Source organism: Myotis brandtii, unplaced genomic scaffold (genome assembly GCF_000412655.1).
Source record: "Myotis brandtii unplaced genomic scaffold, ASM41265v1 scaffold105, whole genome shotgun sequence".
NCBI classification, from domain to species: Eukaryota; Metazoa; Chordata; class Mammalia; order Chiroptera; family Vespertilionidae; genus Myotis; species Myotis brandtii.
The window spans coordinates 8,211,218-8,232,692 of record NW_005353538.1 but is presented as its reverse complement, the minus strand read 5'-3'; the positions used below and the strand labels follow the sequence as shown (position 1 = coordinate 8,232,692).

The following is a 21,475-nucleotide window of genomic DNA, read 5'->3' as shown; positions in this document are numbered from 1 at the left end:
TCATTAAAACCAGTGATGTTATTTCCCACCAAAGATATTTTAGGTACCAAAATTTTTACAATGAAATGCAGTAAACCATTTAAAATACATGTTTAAAGGACACAGGTCATTTATTAATAAGTTAATAAGGGTACTGTAATCTTGCAATATAATGGGTGATGCAAATTTAAAAACTTGAAAAAACTTTACCCTGTTTTTATTTATTTATTTTTATATTTTATTGATTTTTTACAGAGAGGAAGGGAAAGGGATAGAGAGTTAGAAACATCGATCAGCTGCCTCCTGCACACTCCCTACTGGGGATGTGCCCGCAACCAAGGTACATGCCCTTGACCGGAATCGAACCTGGGACCCTTGAGTCCGCAGGCCGGCGCCCTATCCACTGAGCCAAACCGGTAGGGCTACCCTGTTTTTGATGGTAGATGAGAACTGCCTCACTTTACTTGGTTACAAAACAAAAGGCCATCACTCCACATTGCTATCTAGTAAACATACTACATTTTCTCTTGGCTTTGTAGACTTAATACCACAAGGGATTGCCATTTAACTGTCAGATATGATCAGCTACTCTTTCTAGTTATTTTAGGCTATGTTTACTTAATGTCGTGGATTTTTGAAGTTTCTTTTAATATTAATCTGAAAAGTTATTCATAACTTTAAGCCTCCAAGAGCTCTCTCTATTATCCACATTAAGTGTTTTGGATATCTTTTATGAAAGTTTTAAATATTACATCAGCACAGTTATTCATTAGTTGAGGACTCCTGGTTTCAAAGAACAAAATTAGTTTATTATTTGTAGAATTTTTAATTCAGATTTTTAAATATTGAGATGTTTTTAAGTAGGAACACCTGTTGTTTTTGTTATAAAAGAAAACACTTATTGTGAACCTTATTATTTTTAGTTATATTTTCTTTGCTGTTTTAAAATTTTTATTTCACTGTCTACTTAGTCAAGTAAAGGAGAAGAGAAAACATCTCTGGGTCAGCTGATAGCCATGTTTTTTGAGTTTCAGAGACAGTTGGTTTAGGAGTCCATGCTTAGAAACATTTTTCACACTACTGTGAAGTTAGATTTACTTCTGTATGATCTTGGAGCTCTGTGCTGGACCTATGGTTTACAAATTTGAGTCTGCATCAGAATTACCAAGAAGACTCGTTATAATAAAGATTTCTGGATACCATACCCAAGATTTCTTGGTTCAGTAGGACTGAAATCAGGGCTGGAATTTTAAATGAATTTCCACGTCATGCTGACGTTGCTTGTCAGGGGACCACACTTTGAGAACCACTGTTTTAGATGAGGGTTCTCAGCTTTGGCAGTATTTTATTTTATTTATTTATTTATTTTTTTAAATATATTTTATTGATTTTTCACAGAGAAGAAGGGAGAGGAATAGAGAGTTAGAAACATCGATGAGAGAGATCAATCAGCTGCCTCCTGCACACCCCCCACTGGGGATGTGCCCGCAACCAAGGTACATGCCCTTGACCGGAATCGAACCTGGGACCTTTCAGTTCACAGGCCGACGCTCTATCCACTGAGCCAAACCGGTTCGGCAAGTATTTTAGAATCACTTATGAAACATTAAGAATATGTATATTTGCCTAGGTCCTATCCCAAGAGATTTTGATTCATAGGTCTGGTTTAAGACCCACACATCTCTGGTTTTTTAAAGCCCTATAAATTATTCTGATGTGTAGCCCAAAATGAGGACAACTGTCTTAGATTGTTAGTTTCTGACTTTGTATAGTTAGCCTGACATTAATAAAATCAGCAAACTAGGAAGTATTAGTTGAGAGACTACTGAAGAGGATATATAGCAGAAATACAAGACAAGATCTCTTCCCAGGCTAGGTAGGGAGACTAATATGTGTGGAAGATTTAGAGCAGTGGTTTTTGATTTTGTATGAAAATTAAGATTACCTGGGAAGGTTTAAAACATAAATGCCCTAGCTTCATTCAGAGATTGTAATTTAATTTGTATGGGATTGAAGTCTAAATATCTATATATTTATATGCTTAGAAACATTTTAAATATATTTTTATTGATTTCAGAGAGGAAGGAGGAGAGATAGAAACATCAATGATGAGAGAGAATCATTGATCAGCTGCCTCTTGCATACCCCACACTGGGGATCGAGCCCACAACCTGGGCGTGTGCCCTGACCAGGAATTGAACCGTGATCTGGTTCATAGGTCAGCGCTCAACCACTGAGCCATGCCGGCCAGGTTAAATATCTATATGTTTTAAATTTCCCAGGTGACTAATCTGTAGCCAGTTTTGAAAACTAGTGAATTAGAAAATAGTTGAGTGCTTCAGTATATAAATAAAATAGGAATTTGGAGAAAGAGGAAGTAAGTCTATTTCCACAGACTGATCGGTGTTAAATTTCAAGGGATTTATTATGTATATCTATGCTAGGTTTCCAATACAAAAAGTTGACACAGGGAAACATCTTAATTCCCCTACTCTTTCTTGTTTGTTATTCACTGGGATAGTTTTGTAGGATAAGGTCACACTCAGGCAGAACAACTTCTCTCTGATTGTAAGTGGGATGATGAGATTATATCTTATGTTCAGCATTTATACAGCAGACAATGATTAAAACCTAGAAAGAGTTAAAAGAGTAGTAACTTCATCAACCCCAACTTCAATAAGAGGTGATTTCTTTCTTTTTCTACCCTCTCTCTTTAACTAGGGAGAACCTTCAAAAACTTCCCCAATTGGCTGCCATTCATCATAACAACTGTATGTATATTGCTCATCACTTGCTGACCCTCGGGCATCAGTTCAGATTACGTCTTGCCCCCATTCTTTGTGATGGCACTACTACTTTTGTGGATCTTGTACCTGGCTTCAGGAGACTTGGTAACTGATATCTTAAATTCAGTAAAGCACATTGATTATGCAGCTTCTCAGCCTGTTATCTTTGTAATTTATGAATGAGGCAGTTAGAAATTAGGTGGTGGTCCTGAGCTCTGTTGGAAAGTAGGAGGGCATTTAATTTGCAAGTATTCCTAGTTATTTAATTTTATAAAGTGAATGTACCCTTTGTGGAAGCATTACTTTTTCTTGACATGATTTCATGATACATTAGAGTTCCAAAGTGCATTGCTAATGTGCAGTGAATTCAGCAAATCCGAGTTATGTCAGTAGAATGACAAATAATAAGATTTGTATTGTGACAGTTCCATTAGCGTTGTTGGTAAGAGTTCGCTAATGTCAGTGCTTGTTATTTTGCAAAACCTCAAGATAGCTCCCTCTTCTTCTACTTCTCTTAGCTTTACTTGGGATTATTAAAAAAATCAAAAGAAATGAAATGTGGGATAAATCAATAATTTTGCTATAATGACAGCCTAAGAAAAGCAGAGACTCTATAATTCACTTAGCTTTTCAATTCCTGACATTCCTTCGGTGGTATAGATCTTTCAGAAAATAAGTAGCTGCTTCTATCTAAGTTATTTTTCTCATCTGACTCTGGACAAGCTATTGAGAAAGACTTATTATCCTGAGGATGGGTTTGGAGGAGCTGGCTAATGTATTAGAAATGACTGTCTCTAGTAACCTTAGGGCAGCTTTATGCTTGTTTGCTAGATAACAAGCAAGTGTTTTCAAGTAAGCAGAACAGATACATAGTGCTTGCTTCTCTCCTCTTCCACACTAGTTTTGCAGTGTGTAATTGAACAACTGTTAGAATTCTTTATTCTCATTTTTCATTCTAGGGACAGAATGTTTTTTGGCCCAAATGCGTGCACAGAAAGGAGAACTTCTGGAAAGATTATCAAGTGCTAGGAACTTTTCAAACATGGATGATGAAGAGAACTATTTTGCAGCAAGTAAAGCAATCCGTCAGGTGGGAGGCTGTTGTTAGCTCTGGAATTTGTTTTCTATCTTTAGATGTCCCCCTTGTTTTTAAACACCAAAAACTATGTAACAGACAGCTCAGTTTATTCCACACAACCCTCATTGGACAATCTGGATACCTTTTACAGTCATATTTATGATCGTTCCCCTGCTGCCCCCCCAAGTCAACAGGAAGCTGCCTTCCCATCAAGTCATCGTGTGACAAGTTTTAAGTCTGTCATAGCAAATATTTAACCCATGAACTTGGGTTTGGGAAATTTGAAATATTAGCTTTCATCTTAATGCCCCTCTTTCCTACGTGATTTATTTTTTTAGTGTCATTTTCCTGTCCTCAGGATAAATCTGTTTTTCATCTAGCAGGCATATCACTAAGGTTTAATATTCAAGAAGCACATATTCTTGGTTACTTTACCTCACCTTTATATGCTGCCTCTTCTCTCATAAACACACAAATGATAAATGTAAATCTGGAAAGAAGTTGCAGCAATCTCTCTTTTATGTAAATAGCTGTATTCTTCTCACAGGTCCTGCACCAACTAAAGAGACTTGGAATTGTGTGGCAGGATGTCCTGCCAGTGAACATATATTGCAAGGCTATGGGGACTTTACTCAATACAGCAATTTCTGAGATTATTGGCAGAATCACTGCCCTGGAGGTAAGAGCTGTTAGATGCCTCACCAGACTTGATATGCAATTCTTGTCCTAGATTGTCACTTTACTAGGAATGTGTTGTTGAAGTCTCATTTTTAGTCAACACAGATGGTAGAAGAAATTGTTCATGTTTTATGTCTAATTCATAGTTTGTATTTTTTTAGTTTTGTCTTAATTCTTTCTTGCTCTAGAGACTTGCTAATCTCTCTCTTTTATAGCCATATACGAAGGTAGGATTACATTACTTTTCCATCTAGCATCAGCGTAAATTATGAATGAGAAGGTTGGAAACAGTAGTCCCGAGATGGGCTGTAAAGTATGAAGTCATGTATATTTAATTTGCAAATAAATTAAATTAATTTAGTAAAGTGAGATGCAGTTGAGATTATATATGTGACCCTACAATAGTTGCCTGGACTCTGCTATCTCATGCCTCTAAAGCATACATTGGCTCAAACCTTGTTTGTAATAACATCCCCTGCTTTGCAGCAAGCTGTGCTACATTCTACTGGAGAAATGGGCCTTTTCATGCAGGCAAACTAAATTACTAACAATCTGTTGAAACATATTTTGTGTCACTCTAGCTGTAGGAGTATTGTCAGAGAGCTGATGAAATCTAGTGTGCAGTAAGAGGTGCTAAATTGGTTGGAAAACATATTGCTGTTAGCTGACTGCCTGGACAACATGCACCAAAGATCTGCCCTTTCCTTACTACTAAGCTGGCCCAATTCTATTTTGTTGTGTTTCATTTTTGCAAAACCAGGACATCTCTACTGAAGATGGTGATAGATTGTATTCCTTATGCAAAACAGTGATGGATGAAGGACCCCAAGTATTTGCACCTCTCTCTGAAGAAAGCAAGAACAAGAAATATCAAGAAGAGGTTCCAGTCTATGTGCCAAAATGGATGCCATTCAAAGAACTGATGATGATGTTACAGGCCAGCCTGCAAGAAATTGGGGATCGGTGGGTAGAATTATCTTTTCACAGTTTTGAGGAGTATTAGTGCCATTGAGAGCAGTGCTTCCTTTCCCTCCCTCCCTTCCTCCCTCCTTTCTTCCCTCCCTCCCTCCCTCCTCCTTCTCTCCCTCATTTCCCCCTCCCTCTCTTCCTTCCTTCCTTCCTTCCTTCCTTCTTTCCTTCCTTCCTTCCTTCCTTCCTTCCTTCCTTCCTTCCTTCCTTCCTTCTCCTCCCTCCCTCCCTTCTTTCCCCCCCCTCCCTCCCTTCTTCCCCTCCCCTTCTTTCTTTGCATGGGGAGATTATTTTATGTATTTAATTTTTTGTATTATTTTTTAATTTCTGTTGACATACAATATTATATTAGTTTCAGGTGTACAACATATTAATTAGGTATTTGTGTAAGTTACAAAGTGATCTTCCCAATAAGTCTAGTGACCATCTGATACCATATATAGTTATTACAATACTAGAGGCCCGGTGCACGAAATTCATGCACTGGGGGGGGGGGAGTGTCCCTCAGCCTGGCCCCTCACAGTCTGGGACCCCTTGCTCCTTACTGCTCGCTGCTCCTTAGCGCTGCTGCGGAGGCCGGAGAGGCTCCTGCCACCACTGCTGTGCTCGCTAGCCGTGAGCCCGGCTTCTGGCTGAGCAGTGCTCTCCCTGTGGGAGCACACTGACCACCAGGGGGCAGCTCCTGCATTGAGTGTGTGTTCCCTGATGGTCAGTGCGTGTCATAGTGACCAATCATTCCACCAGTCATTCTGCTGTTCGGTTGATTTGCATATTAGGCTTTTATTATATAGGATTATTCTCTATTTCTTAATGTTACCCAGGAAAGAACTTCCTATTGAGTAGCAGTAGTTGGGACCTTTGCATTATCTATCATAGTGTGGATCTCATTACCACTTTTTCATATTTGTTAACATAAAGACTTGTTGTTTCATATAATTGTGGTCTTGAACATGTTGCTTTGGGATGCTGTACAAATGAGCTTGGATTTGTAAGAAGTACACCTTCTCACACCTATATGGAAATTGTTGCCCATTTTAACCAACAGTGAATGCATTTTAACATTGGCTTTGACACTTTAACAGAGAAGTGACTTTTATTTGTATTATTCAACTCAAACCATTGTTTAATTGACCAGTTTTTCTGCAGGAAGTACAGTAGGGTTAGAGATTAAGCACTGTACATATAGAAAAGATACACTTTTTCTTAATATAATAGATGATGTTTCCTCTCACCACCATCAGTTAACATTGCTATACCAGTGTTTGTATGCTGTCTATATCATATCACACTGAATGTGAGGAGGGCATTGATACTGCAAAAAACAGAATAGGTTTAGGTTAGTTACACATCCATGGATGCTTTTATTATTGACTTGGTAGATTATTAACCAGTATGCATACCTTGCTCAGGGAGCTACCTGAATAGGCCTTAAAAGTCCATCTCCATCCCCATAGCTACTTGTTTATCTGTTTTAGCTTTATTTCAGATCCCCAATTATATTAGACCTAGATGGGTCTAAATTGTTCTCAGCAAATATTGTCTTTTGTAAAACACTGTAAATGAGATTTCTATTTGTAAAAAATCATATCAAAATACTTCTAACATATTTAATACAAAATTTGTTTTATTTGTTATTTACAAGTCCTTAGTGGGTAATAAATATCTTTAGGTAAGACTCCAGAGGGCAGCATATAAGAATTTTTCTTTTGCTGTTCAAGGGCCCTCTTACAGCCTAAGAATGATCATTAATTCCTTGTTCTGAAAAAAATACTACTTTCACATCATAGCTTCCTTTTCTTTCTGCCTAGGAAGATTTTTTTTTTCTTCCAGAGATTTCAGTAAATATATAAATAATATCTAATTGAGAATTTTTTTTACCTTCTGTTGTATAGTTTAAACATTTTAAAATTATAAAATATACGTATGAAAGAGCATAGTATATATAACATATACTCATAGTTTAAAGAAAAGGAGTAAAGTAAATGTTCACGTACCTATTACCCAACTTAAGGAGAATATTACCAGTGCCTTTGAAGACCCCTGTGTTCCTTTCCAAGTGCTCCCCACCAGAGGTAACCACTATCTTGAATTCTGTGTAATTTCCTGGCCTTTCTTTATAGTTTTACCACATTTGCACATATCCCTAAACAATATATAGTTTTCCACATTTGCACATATTCCTAACCAATATGAAGTTTAGAACTTTCTATAAGTGAAATCTCCTATAACTTGCTTCTTTATAGTTTTTAAATTTATTCACAATGGTGTGCATAGCTGCAGTTCATTTTCACTGCTGTATCATATTCCATTATACAGATATTTTGTGATTTATTTATTTTCTTCACATTTACACCAGTATTTGGTATTATCAGACTTTAAAAATTTTTCTAATTGGTGTGAATTTTGCTCATTGTCATTGTAATTTACATTTCCTTAAATTCTAATGATGTTGAGCATCTTTTTATTGATCATTCATGTTTTTCCTATTGTAAAATGCCTGTCCATATTTTTTGCCCTTTATTCTAATGGGTTGTTTGTGGTTTCATTTTTGACTTATGGGAGTTCTCTATGTATTTTTTATACCAATTCTTTCTAAGTTGAAATTTGTTGCCTATGATTCACTTTTTAAAGTAGTTACAGATCCTAATACTCTATATAAACATATGAGGATGTGGTCATGATTGTCAAGTTCCAACAGGGCTTAGTGAGTATAGAATAAGGGAGAATAGTCTTATCTTCCTAACGTGGTCTCTTTATCTCTCTGTGCTGATACTCAAATGCAGCCAGAAAGCCAAAGAGGTCAAAGAGATTGAGTGGTAGATCCATTAAGAAGGGGAAGGATGCCAGGTTTTGTTTTATTTCTATTAAGACAAGCATTTGGGATCAAATAAGCGTTTTTTAAGTCTTGCTTATACTTCAGAGACATAATAGGAAAAAGAATTTTATCTTTTATTTTGCAGGTGGGCAGATGGAAAAGGACCCTTGGCAGCTGCATTCTCTTCCAGTGAAGTAAAAGCTTTAATCCGTGCCTTGTTCCAGAATACAGAAAGAAGAGCAGCTGCTCTTGCTAAGATTAAATAAGCACCATTCCTAAGAAAGCCATGTATTGACTATGTGGATTCCTTTCTTGACATAATTACTTCTTTAAAGACTTCGTGGAATCACCCATTGGTTTTGTTGAACCAATATGTAATGGAAGAATCTGGCCTCCGATCAGGGAATCCAGGAGATTCCAAGGGTCAGGGTACAGAATTTGTGAGCAAATGGGAGATGTATTTTGGGAGGTAGGGGAACATATTTGGCCTTGTAGGAATTAAGACTTCCTTTAAAATTTCTTTCCAATAAATAATGCTTTGAAAGGGAGTGTCTTTGATAACATGGGAACTTTGACAAAAGGGACCAAATTTTCTTATCTTTTCTGCTATTCTTTTACTGACATTTATGATCCTCACAGAGGGCTCACTGACTTCTTATCCTTTCTTCATAACACTATCTGATAATTTCTCAGAATCCCTAGGACTCCTAGGACTTTTAGTATAAATTTTTGCTATTTTAACTAAATTCTATTTTAAAGATATTTTTTATTTGACAATTATAGTTGACATACAATATTATATTAGCTTTAGGAGTACAACATAGTAATTAGACATTTACATATCTTACAAAGTAATCTTCCCTATAAGTTTAGTACCCATCTGACCCTTTACATCGTTATTGACAATATTTTCCCTATGCTGTACTTTACATCTTGACTAATGTTATAACTGGCACTTCTTACTTCTGAATCCCTTCAACTTTCAACCCATCTCCCCAACCTCCCTCTCATCTGGCAATCATCAATTAGTTCTCTGTATATATTGGTTTGTTTCTGTTTTGTTGATACATTTATTGTGTGTTTTTAGATTCCACATGTAAGTGAATTATATTGTACTTGTATTTCTCTTTCTGACTTATGTCACTTAGCATAATACCCTCTAGGTATATCCATGATGTAAGTGGCAAGATTTAATTCTTCTTTATGGTTGAGTAATGTTCCATTGTATAAATATACTACAGCTTCTTTATTCTCCTGTCGATGGATACTTAAGGTGCTTCCCTATCTTGGCAAATGTAAATAATGCTGCAGTGAACATGGTGCATATGTCTTTTCAAATGAATTAATGTTTTGCTTTTCTTTGGATAAATACTCAGAAGTAGAATTTCTGGGTCATATGGTAGTTCTGTTTTTAATTTTTTTGAATCTCCATACTGCTTCATAGTGGCTGCACCAACCTCCAATCCCACCAGCAGTGCGTGAGGCTTCCCTTTTCTCCACATTCTTATCAGCATTTGTTTGTTGATTTATTGATGATAGCCATTCTGATAGGTGTGAGGTGATATCTCATTGTGGCTATAATTTGCATTTTTCTGATGATTAGTATGTTGAGCATCTTTTTATGTCTGAATCCTTTTTGAAGAAATGTCTATTCAGGTCCACTGTCCATTTTTTAATTGGAGCGTTTGTTTGTTTGTGTTAAGTTGTATGAGTTCCTTATATGTTTTGGATGTTAAACACTTATCAGGTATGTCGTTGGCAAATATCTTTTCCAATTCAGTAGGTTAATCTTTTCATTTTGTTGGTTTCCTTTACTGTGCAAAAACTTTTTAGTTTGACGTAGTCCCGTTTGTTTATTTTTTTCTTTTGTTTCCAATGTCCAAGGAGACATATCCAAAAACATATTACTAAGAGTGATGTCAAAGAACTTACTGCCTATGTTTTCCTCTAGGAGCTTTATGGTTTCAGGTCTTACATTTCAGTCTTTAAACCATGTTGAGTTATTCTTGTATATGGTGTAAGAAAGTGATCTAATTTCATTGTTTTGCATGTGTCTGTCCAGTTTTCCTAACACCATTTATTGAAGAGACTGTCTTTACCCCATGGTATATTCTTGCCTTTATTGCCATAGATTCATTGACCATATAGGTATAGGTTTATTTCCAGGCTCTGTATTCTGTTCCATTGGTCTATGTGTATGTGTTTATGCCAATATTATGCTGTTTTGATTACTACAGCCTTGTAGTATAGTTTGATATCAGGTAATGTGAGGCCTCCTATTTTGTTATTCTTTCTCAAGATTGCTTGGCTATTTGGGGTCTTTTATGATTCTATATAAATTTTATGGTCATTTGCTCTATTTCTGAGAAAAATGCCATTGGTGTTTTGATAGGGATTGCATTAAATTTATAGAGTGCTTTGGGTAACATGGACATTTTAATGGTGTTAATTTTTTCACGAGCATGGTATGTCCTTTTATTTATTTGTATATTCTTCATTTTCTTTCTTCAATGTCTTACAGTTTCCCAAGTACAGGTCTTTTCCCTCCATAGTTAAATTTATTCCTAGGTGTTTTTTCAATGCAATTGTAAATGAGATTGTTTTCTTAATTTCTCTTTCTGATAGTTCATTATTGGTGTATAAAATACAATTAATTTCTGAATATAAATTTTTTATCCTGCTACTTTACTGAATTCATTACTGTTGATCTCTCCTGTTATGTCTGTCATTATTTGCTTTACATATTTAGGTTTGCCTGTATTGGGTGCATCCATGTTTACAAGGGTTATTTCTTCCTGTTGTATTGATTCCTTTATCATTAAGAAATGTCATTTTTTGTGTCTGATTATAGCTTTTGTTTTAAAGTCTATTTTGTCTGGCAAATATATTGCTACTTCGGCTTTTTTGGTTTCTATTTGCATGAAATATCCTTTTCCATACTTTTACTTTCAGTATGTGTCTTTCAATCTAATGTGTGTCTCTTGTAGACAGCATTTTTTTTATGGGTCTTGTTATTTATTCAGCTATCCTATGTGTTTGAATTGGAGCATTGAGTTTATTTACATTTAAAGTGGTTATTGATAGGGACATAGTTATTGCCATTTTATTATTCATATTTATCCCTTTCTTCTTAAAGAAGCCCCATTAACATTTCTTGTATTGCTGCTTTGATGGTAATGAACTCCTCTAGCTTTTTCTTGTCTCTCTGATTTTAAATTATAGCCTTGCTGGGTAATCTTGGTTGTATGTCCTTGCCTTTCATGACTTTGAATATTTTTGTGCCAATTTCTTCCGGGGTGATGGTGGTGGCACAAAGTTTCTCTTAAGAAACTAACTGACTGTCTCATGGCAGCTTCCTTGTAGGTAACTACCTGCTTTTCTCTTGCTGCTTTTAAGATTCTCTGGCTCTGGCTGGATGGTTCATTTGGTTGGAGTGTCGTCCCATACACCAAAAGGTTGCATATTCAATCCCTGGTCAGAACGCTTACAGGAGGCACCAGTCGCACCAGTCGATGTTTCTCTCTGCCTTCCTCTCTCACTAAAAAAAAAACAAAAAAACATATTCTCGGGTGAGGCTACAAAAAGATTTTCTCTCTCTGTCTTTAACCTGTCATGTTAATTATATTGGCATGGGACTGTTTGGGTTAATCTTTTGGGGGACTTTGTGTGCTTCACACAAACAGTCTTGGCATGGGACTGTTTGGGTTAATCTTTTGGGGGACTTTGTGTGCTTCCTGGACTTACATGTCTATTTCTTTTCCAGGTTAGTGAAGTTTTCTATCATTATTTCTTCAAAGAAGTTTTCAGTTCCTTGCTCTCTCTCTTCTGTATCCCTATGATGTGAATGTTGGTATGTTCAATGTCATCCCAGAGGTTGCTTAAACTATCCTCATTTTTAAAATTCGTTTTCCTTTTTTGATTGGATTTTTTTGCTACCTTGTCTTCCAAATCGCTGATTCAATCTTCTGCTTATCTAATCTGTTGATTCCCTCTAATGTATTCTTCATTTCAATTACTGTATTCATTTCTGACTGATTCTTTTTTATGTTTCCTATCTCTGTTAAAGTTTTCACTGAGTTAATCTACTCTTCTAAGTTTGTTAAGCACCTTTATAACCAGTGTTTTGAACACTATATGGTAGATTGCTTGTCTCCATTTCATTTAGCTCTTTTTCTCACTTTTTGTCCTGTTCTTCCATTTGGGATATGTTTCTTTGTCTCCTCACTTAGGCTGACTCCCTATGTTTGTTTCTGTGTAGTAAGTAGATCTGCTCCATCTCCTGATCTTGGTAGAGTGCCCTTAAGTGTCCTATGGGGCCCAGTGGCACAGTCTCCCTGGTCACCTGAGCTGGGTGCTCCAGCAGTGTCCCTGTGTAGGTTGTGTGTGCCCTCCTGTTGTAGTTGAGCCTTGATTGCTGTTGGTATGTCCGTGGGAGGGATTGACCCTCAGACTGACTGGCTCTGAGGGATGGTGGTGATTATAGTTGACAAACTTGTGCAGGGAGTGACCTCAGGGACGTTTTCCTTCAGCAGGGCTCTGGTGCTTGCTTTCCATTGGGTGTTTCATTTTTGGAGGTGCTTGTGTGGTGGTCTTGTGTGGCCTTAAGCTGGCCAAGGGGCATGTTGGCTCTGGAGCCTCTTGTGATGGGAGCAGATGGGTTATCTGCTCCCTGTGCCCGGCCTGGAGCCACCTGGTAGTAGCTACAATATGATCTGCAGATGATTGCCATCTCTGTTGAGCTTGAAGGCTCCAGGGAAAGACTAAGCTGAAATTCTAGGCCAGCTGCCACTGTTGCCAGGCTTGTGGCCACCTAGCCAGAGGTACCGGGCATGTGGAGGTCATACACTTCTTGTTTGGAGTTTGTGAATCTTTGAGAGATTTTAGAAAGTCCTCAGTGTGACCTAAGACAGGCCATTTGTGTAGAAACTCTGCTAGAAGAAGTTCAGGCCAGGGGCTCGACTTGGCATCCCAGAGAATCCCCAGGGTGGGAGGATGAGCAGTGTTAGCCAGGTTGATGGAGACTCAGATTTGGTGCCCACTTTCACCTGCCAGCTGGTTTGGGGGAGGGCTTAACAAAGGAACAGTGGCATCTGCCAGCACTTCTGTCCCAAGTGAGATGCCCTGACGCCTGCCCCTCCGGCCCTCGCCCTGAAGCTAGTCAGTTCAGTCCTCTCCTATGTTTCAGCGCTTTTCAAGCTGCTGCCCCAGGGCTGCAGCCAAGAGTGAGTGAGTCTGCAAGCAAATAAGTCTGTGCCCAGACCCTTGAAGAGGAACACCTGGGACTTCAGCGGCCCTGTTTCTTATTCAGCAGCCATCCCTACTGGCTCTCACAGCTAGAAGTTATGGGGACTTCTTGACATTGGAGTCCTGGGCTGGGGAACCCATTGTGGGGCTCCTCAGGGGAACCTCCATAGCCGAGATATCCCTCCTGTTTCTTAACTGCCACATTGGAGGTGTGGGGCCTGCCCATTCTCGTCTCCATCCCCTACCAGTTTCTTCATGGCTTCTTTATATAATCTCTTTATGGCTTCTTCTTTATTATCCTTAGTTATAGGACTTCTGTCCAGCTAGATTTCAGGTGGTTCTGAATGATGGTCTGTAATTTAGTTGTAATTTTGATGTGGTTGTGGAAGGAAGTGAGCACAGCATTTACCTACTTTGCCTTTTGTTATTATTAATCCTCAAGGATATTTTTACATTGATTTTTAGAGAGTGGAAGGGAGGGGGAGAGAGAGAGAGAGAGAAACATGATGTGAGAGAGACACATCGATTGGTTGCCTCCCGCATGCGCCCCAACCAGGGCCAGGGATTGAACCTGCAACTGAGGTACATGTCCTAGACCAGAATCAAACCCATGACCCTTTAGTCCAAGGGCCTATGCTCTATCCACTGAGATAAATTGGCTAGGACCCTACTTTGCCATTTTGAAACTTCTGTAAATTCTGTTTTCTTGGTTGGGTTTTTTTTGTTTTGTTTTTGTTTTGCCTTCTCTAGCTCCACTGTTTCTGTACATTATCAAATGGCAAAGATATTTTTTTAATTGATTTTAGAAAGCGGGTGATAAAGAGAAACAAACATCAGTTTGTTCTTCCACTTAGTTATGCATTCATTGGTTGATTCTTGTATGTGCCTGACTGGGGATCAAACCTGCAACCTTGGCATATCAGGACAATGCTCTAACCCCGTGGTTGGCAAATACCACAAAATACCACGTGCGGGCGCGCACGTACAGTGTGATTGAAACTTCGTGGCCCATGCGCAGAAGTCGGTATTTTGTGGCAGAGCCGGTATTTTGTGGAAGAGCCACACTCGAGGGGCCAAAGAGCTGCATGTGGCTCGTGAGCCGCGGTTTGCTGAGCCGCAGTTTGCCGACCACTGCTCTAACCAACTGAACTACCTGGCCAGGGCAAATGGCAAAGGTTTAAACTTGCCAGTGTTCTTTCAGCATGTATGTGCCATGAGACACTAACACTGGGCTCTGTAGCCTATGCCTTTACTTGGTGGGCATAGGTCATCTGTCAACTTACTGTGTGTTTAACTCTTTGCAGCCGTTGGAGGTATATATTACGTTAAAGTTGTCCTGGATCTCTAGTGTTCTAGGTGTGTCTTTTCCTACTGAAATATGGTTTCTTCCTGCGAAAAGAGGTTGAGGGTGTGCTCTTCATGTGCTTTTGAGGAAGATGCTGTCTGGAGGAAGTTTTCAATACAGTGAGCATGGTTCCTTAGGCCCAATGGCTGACCCTGGGCATACATAGCAAATGGTTTATCCTCCTGCAAGTGTTCTGCCTTTGCCCTTTCATTCTTAGTTGTGGCTCAGCCTGTAGTCATTGTGGTTGCTTAGTTTTTCTTTTACCTATTTAGGGGTCGTAGAACAAACAAGAAGGGGACGATTGGTTTTCTTTGTATAGCAGAACTCGGCTGTGGTTAATGACAAGCTATTTGTCTATACTCAGCATGTCCTCCTATGAGGACTCACTGAAAAAAAAAAATTTCCTGAAGCAACTTTAGTTTTTTGAGAACAAAAGCTCTTTCTTGAGAGAGGAGGAATGGGCCATTTTTACAGATAAAGAAAATAATTGTTTTTGAAAATTCACACAATTTCAGGTAGCATTCTTTTCTCAGCAATTGAGAGAATAGGAAACTAAGGACAGAACTGAAATAAATGCATCACAAGACTATCAAACAGAATGGCAGATTTCTTTTGTTCATAGAAGCTATTCTTGTTGCTTGACAGGTATAGCAATTTGGGTTTGGGATTTCTTATAATTGAAAAGCTCACTCCTCACTCCTTCTCTCCCAACACTAGCACAGAAAACTGCATTACAGTTCTTTTGAGACTGGTAGAATCTGTCCCCCGGGACACTTCCCCTAATGAACAGTTTGAATGCTGTGGCAGACAGAATGGGGACACTCCATCCTCTTCTCTGCCAAAGCAATGGCGATGATTAAGTGGATGCTCATCCTGGGTAGGGATGAACCACCTGATTGAGCACGTGGAAGCTGGGTCTGGCAGCTCTTATAGGGACTTTGAAGGTACCTATTCTGATTAGAACTTGAGTTGAAATGGAAGTAGAACCACATCCCTATAGAAAGAGCTTATAGGTTATGGGAGAAAGGGAACTTTAAGACACTCTACTCATTTAGTGGATCTTTGGGCCAATGGAGAAATCTCTTTCCAAATAACAATCAGAACTACACAAATGACTGAGAAATGAAGTTCAAGAAAGGTTCCCCAAGATTTTGTAAAATGGGAAGTTTTTGTTAAAAAGCAAGACTGTAAACTACTTAAATCCATAAGGTGACTTGAAAGTGGCTCCTGCTACTATGGGGATACTGAATATGGTTGGTGACAAGTTTCATGGTGGTTTTGCACAGGGTTTCTCTAAAACGGAGGTCCTCCGGATGGCACCCTTTCTCAGGCCTGGGAGCGGCACCAGACATGAAGGCCTGTCTGTGGAAGTGGAAGCCAGGGAATGTGGCCATTTCACCCTGGCCTTCTGATCTGGCCTTGGTCGTCCCAGGAAGGTCATCCATTCTCTGAACAGCATCTGTACTACACGCTGCAGTGTTGCTGAACAGGCACTAGTGAATAGGTCAAAAGGTTAACATTGTTAAAGGAGGTGTGGATATTCCCTCCCCCATGCTTGCAAATACCTAGGTTATCACTTAAGGCAATAATTCCCAGCTTTTTGTGGGATTTTATTCTATTGTTTATCTGATTTCCCAAGATTATGTCTGTCTTCTAAAGTTCTGAATGGTGTACATATGCACATGCGCGCGCGCGCGCGCACACACACACACACCCTATGATATTTTTGTCATAAGAAAACTAGGCCCAAAAATGGTTTGTTTGTCCAAGCCCCACTGCTAGTTTGTGTTTTGGATAAATGAAGTGTATAGGAGTAACTTCTTAGTGGAGGGAGGTAGCTACAAATGCGGGGGGGGGCGGGGGGGGGGTAAGGCTATTAGAAATTGCTTTACATACAAAAAAGTCTTGGCAAGAAGTAGTCTTTTTAAATTGGGTTTTGATGCTCATATTCTTCCTAATTATAGACCTGATTTTGAACATTTGTGATAACTTCCTCCTAAAAATAAGCATTTTGCTGAAGCTTAAAATTTCTTGAAAGCTCCAATTTTGAGAAGTTTTTCAATTATGTGGTTTAGACCAGTGGTTCCCAATGTGGGGCCCCACAGGGGGGGCAATTTGATTTTAAAAGGGGGGGAGGAATTTGAGAATGAATTATTAACAGTGAATTTTCTGCATTTCTTATGGTGCTAGGGGCTTCATAAACAGTATATAAATATATATTGTGACATTTATGCATTTCAGTTCTCTATTATATGTTTTGAAACTTTATTTGCAATTTTTTCATATCACTTCATATTATTATATTTTTTTTAACAATTTCTTAGTGATTTCTTCCTCAGTACTTCAACTGTCCTTTTGTTCTTTTATTTTTCTCTTTCATGAATGCCATGTTCTTTGGAAGCTTGTTTAGACCAAATTATGGCCTTGCAGGCTTCCTCCATGTGAATAGGAGTTCACTTTTTGAATAATAATTATATGTGGGGGGGGGGTGGTGTCAGGATTTTGGAGATGCTTAGGTGGGACATGGCCAAAAAAAGGTTGGGAACCACTGGTTTAGACAGAAATTTCTCACTTTGTCATGAGGAGTTTGCTTAAAATTTTGTGAGGTCACATGATATAACAAGATAGCCTTAGATGTTTCAAAACCAAGTTTTTAAACCTCTGTTTAGAAGTTGGGGAGGAGGGCCATAATTCTGAAGAGCTATATATAAGTTCTCCACTCCTCAGAAATCAGGCACCCTAGATTTCTTGTGTAGTGCAAGAGAGTGGGATGGGAGTCACTGGGTCTTAGCTCCTGCAGCTACTGAAGAAGATACTAGCACCAAGCCCAAACATGCCTACTCCCTCCCCTGTCTCCGCCTTGTAAGCAGTTAAAACTTCCTACACTCATTCCACTTACATTTACTGGGTGCCAGGTGCGGCGCTAGTCACTGAACAGCTCCACCCAAACAAAAATTCCCTATCCCTATGGTGATTTAAATTGTAATGACAAAGACAGGTAATAAAATAGATACTGTGGGTGAACATTTTAAGTGCTATGGAAAAAACATAAATGTAGAGTGGTAAATGTGAACTCTACTGGAGTCCCAGGAGTGGGGGAAAGGAATGAGCTGCCATTCTGCATAGGGGGTTAGAGCACACCTGGAGAAGGTGAGTAAGCTATGTGGGTATCTGAGCCTAGACCTTGTAAAGCCCTCAGGTGGGAGGAGTGTGCCTGGTGAACTCACGGAATAGCCGAGAGTAGGAGAAAGGAGGCTCGCAAAGTAACGAGAGGAGGGGGAAAGGTATAGAGCCCTTATAAGGATTTAAAAAAACAACAGACTAATGGGAAACCTTCAGTAGCTTTAAAAAAAAAAAAAAACCTTAAAAAAATGGAAACATAAAAGTAAAGAAAATAATATGGTGAACTCATCACATGGGTACTCATCACCCAATTTTTGTTTCATCTGTACCCTCCTTCGCTGCCTCCCCTTGCTCTGGCAAACCCACACTAGAATGTTGAAGTCAGTGCCAGACAGCATATCATTTCAAATTCGGGGCTCAGTTTCTTTTGAAGCTTTTTCCTTTTGCATCCTTCTTTCAGCTTTCGTCATTCCCTCTCTCCTCTGCCCACCAGAGTTGTCCTCTAGCTGCTGGACTCCCTTTTTCCTCACCTTCAGTGCTCGCGCTGGAACCACTCTGCCCCCATTCCCTGAGCACGGGTCCCACATAGCAAACACTTCAGATGCAGTTGGCAGCTGACTCATGCCACCACGCCCCTTTGAGTGCCCCTTCCCTTGCCCCTGCCATTTGCTTCAGGTAACTCACCCACCCCTAGTTCTGGGTGGTCAGAAGTTGCCCAGGAAAGACTTTCCTTTTGCTGATTGTTTCAGTAGAGCGGATATCTGCCCTCTTACAACCAGATTCTGGTTCCTTTCATGGAGAATCCAGCAAACATGGTAACTTGGCTCCAGCTATTATGTCCTAAGCCTGGCTGTTGGCTGGAGTCTGGACTGGTGTGGTTTAAGGGAAGGCAGCCCCCTTTCCTAAGGACTGGTGGAGTGGAGTTTGGGGAGTGGAGCAGCCCCTTGCTGTCTTCTGCCTCCCACATTCTCTGACTTTAGAGATGCTGCTTTAAAAGAATATTAATTGTTTCAGTTGCATGAAGGGCTCCATTTATGCTTGATTACCATACAGTATGATAAAAATTGAGCATAACATGAAATGTCAGCTTAACTTTATTATAAAGTCCATTTCATTTCAGTACTAAGCTCTGTTCCTCAATCCATAGTATTAATAATTTGCAATGTCTGTATCTTCATTATTATTAAACATAAAAAATTTAGGACTTCTTGATCACCATCCATCTGGTTAGTAATCTGTTCTAGTAAAAGTAACCTAAATTAACTGGTCTGAAATAGCATTAGATCTTTTATCCCTTTTTGAAAATTAGGATGTTCGCTCATCTCAAGGACTGTAACATGATTTGTGATTACATCTGCAGTTTCTTTTATTTTTAAGTCTCAGCAATATCATTCATCTTAGTCTAGGATGGTGAACTCCTTTCAAATACAGGTTTTCTCTTTCTATCTTTTCACCTATCTTGGGCTTAATTTCCCTCTCAAGCATGTTCAGTCCTTTCCAGGGTGAAGATAATTCTCCTTGATAGGGAACGTGGAAGCAAAAGTGTGATAACATCACATTATCAACCCCAAGTATAGCTGAACTCTTTTCTTTCACTTTTGTTTTCCTCCCTGCCCCCAAAAATCCTTTGAAATGTTTTTCATAAATGTCAGCATACTTTGATCTTCCTGATATTATTTTTCCATGTCCAGCCCATTCTTACATTTTTGTCTACGAAGGACCTGTTTGTTTTTGTTTTGTTGTTTTGTAAAACTCATTACTGATTTCCATTTGCACCTTCACTCCTGTTTTTTATTGTCTTATATGGTCAGATTTTCCATTTTGAACAGTTCCTCCACCTCCATTTTCACTCATAGAATGATGTCCCCCTTTTTTTAAATTATAAAAAACATTTATTTGAACAAAAAGGAGCTGTAGCCTGGGAGACACAGATTCAGGTAGCAGCCTAAATTGTGTTCTTTGATGTCTTTCAAAGTCTATGGATGTGAGGTGATTTCTGGCCTGTTTCTGTGCTCTTTGAAATATGCTTCCTCAAAGCCAGGGCCTGTGCTTAGGCCATACCATTTCTTCTTGGCCTCTTGTGCAATTGGCAGTTGCTCTCTACTGATGTTTTGGGAAAAGAGTTCCCTTCTTTGACTTTCTAAAAAGCAATTATTTATCAGGACAATTAAAAAGCACATTGGACATTCTGGATTTTAGCAGAGTGGGAACTCCAGCAACTTATGGAGAGCTGAAACCCCCTGTCTGGCTGTGTCAGTTTCTTGTTTGGAAAAATATCAGCTACCTCTTCCACCTGGCTGGGTAGTGCTGTGCTGCACACATGTGGCAGTATTTCTAATTCTTTTTCTGTTCCTCTTTACCCCAAGTGCCTGGTGGTTTAACATTTACTTTGTCAACCTATAAGAATGTAACTTGGGATCTCTGAGAACTCAGTAGAATCTTGATTTACTGCTAGCAAAGCAGTAAAAAGGAAAGAATAGGTCAGTTAGAAGAGAAGCTGGCCTATATGACAACTTTGTTTTATAAAGACAAAGTCAGTCTCATTAAGAAAGGAGTAGTATTCTTCCATGAAGTACAGATAGTAAACACCTTTTCTGATTTGCACTGAAGTATATTTGTGGGTACGGGGACGGGGAAGTGACAGGTTGGAGGGAGAAGTGCCGGGTTTGGGCTGGAGTCACATTGACTTGGGTTGCATACTCAAGCCTACAGTTAGCTCTGTGACCTGGGACGTTATTCATTCTCAGACTCAGAATCTTCATTTGTAAAACGGGGATAATCTGACTGACCTCATGGGGCTGCTGAGAAGATGAAATAGACAATCTCTGGAAAACACAGCACAGCGCCTGGCACAGACATATTAACTCTAGTGTTAGCACTTCTCAGTGCACACAGTGGGGAGTTTAATTATATAGGCAGTTCTCCAACGACATGAACTCTGAGGGCAGGGATGGTGTCTCATGCTTTCCTTCATATGGAGCTGGACAGGATAAGCTAAATAAATAATGGGTTGATTTGAGGTCAGCCCCACATAATGTGTGGCAACATGGCCCAAATAAAGAACGGGGGGCACCTGTGTAGCATGAGCTGGAGTGTCCTTGTAAATCACCCGTGAGTCCTCTCACATGGGGAGGATTTCATTTTGGGCCCAAGAGAGCTGCTTTCCTTGGCTGTGTGGATCTTTGAATTTATGTATATGTATAGTAAAGCCTGTTTGGAATTTATACCACCTGGAGGCACAAATTACCTTTAGTTCTTGCTATCAGAACTCTTTAGCACCAACTGAAGCCTGGATAGTATCCCTCAAACAGCCCAGTGTCTTGCCAGCTGCGAGGGGAGACTAAGAAGCATGGGTTCTGGGAGCTTGCAATCTGTGGTGGGGGTCCCCGCTCTGGCCGGCTCCTCCACCCGCCACCTCACTCATGTCAACTTTTTCTGCCCTGGCTTCCCTGATCAGC

General features: G+C 39.3%; 1 protein-coding gene across 2 annotated transcripts in view; it reads left to right on the top strand.

Moving 5' to 3' along the window:
- The window catches only part of ZW10 (zw10 kinetochore protein), a 38,557-nt gene extending 29,708 nt beyond the window's left edge, over positions 1 to 8,849 (top strand). For both annotated transcript variants that reach the window (XM_005856866.2, XM_014539768.1), the window contains exons 12-16: positions 2,701 to 2,870; positions 3,725 to 3,855; positions 4,391 to 4,522; positions 5,282 to 5,484; positions 8,451 to 8,849. In XM_005856866.2, coding sequence (XP_005856928.1) covers positions 2,701 to 2,870; positions 3,725 to 3,855; positions 4,391 to 4,522; positions 5,282 to 5,484; positions 8,451 to 8,571 — 757 coding nt within the window. In that variant the 3' untranslated portion in view covers positions 8,572 to 8,849. The remainder of the gene's footprint in view (positions 1 to 2,700; positions 2,871 to 3,724; positions 3,856 to 4,390; positions 4,523 to 5,281; positions 5,485 to 8,450) is intronic.
- The last annotated feature ends 12,626 nt before the right edge of the window (positions 8,850 to 21,475 follow it).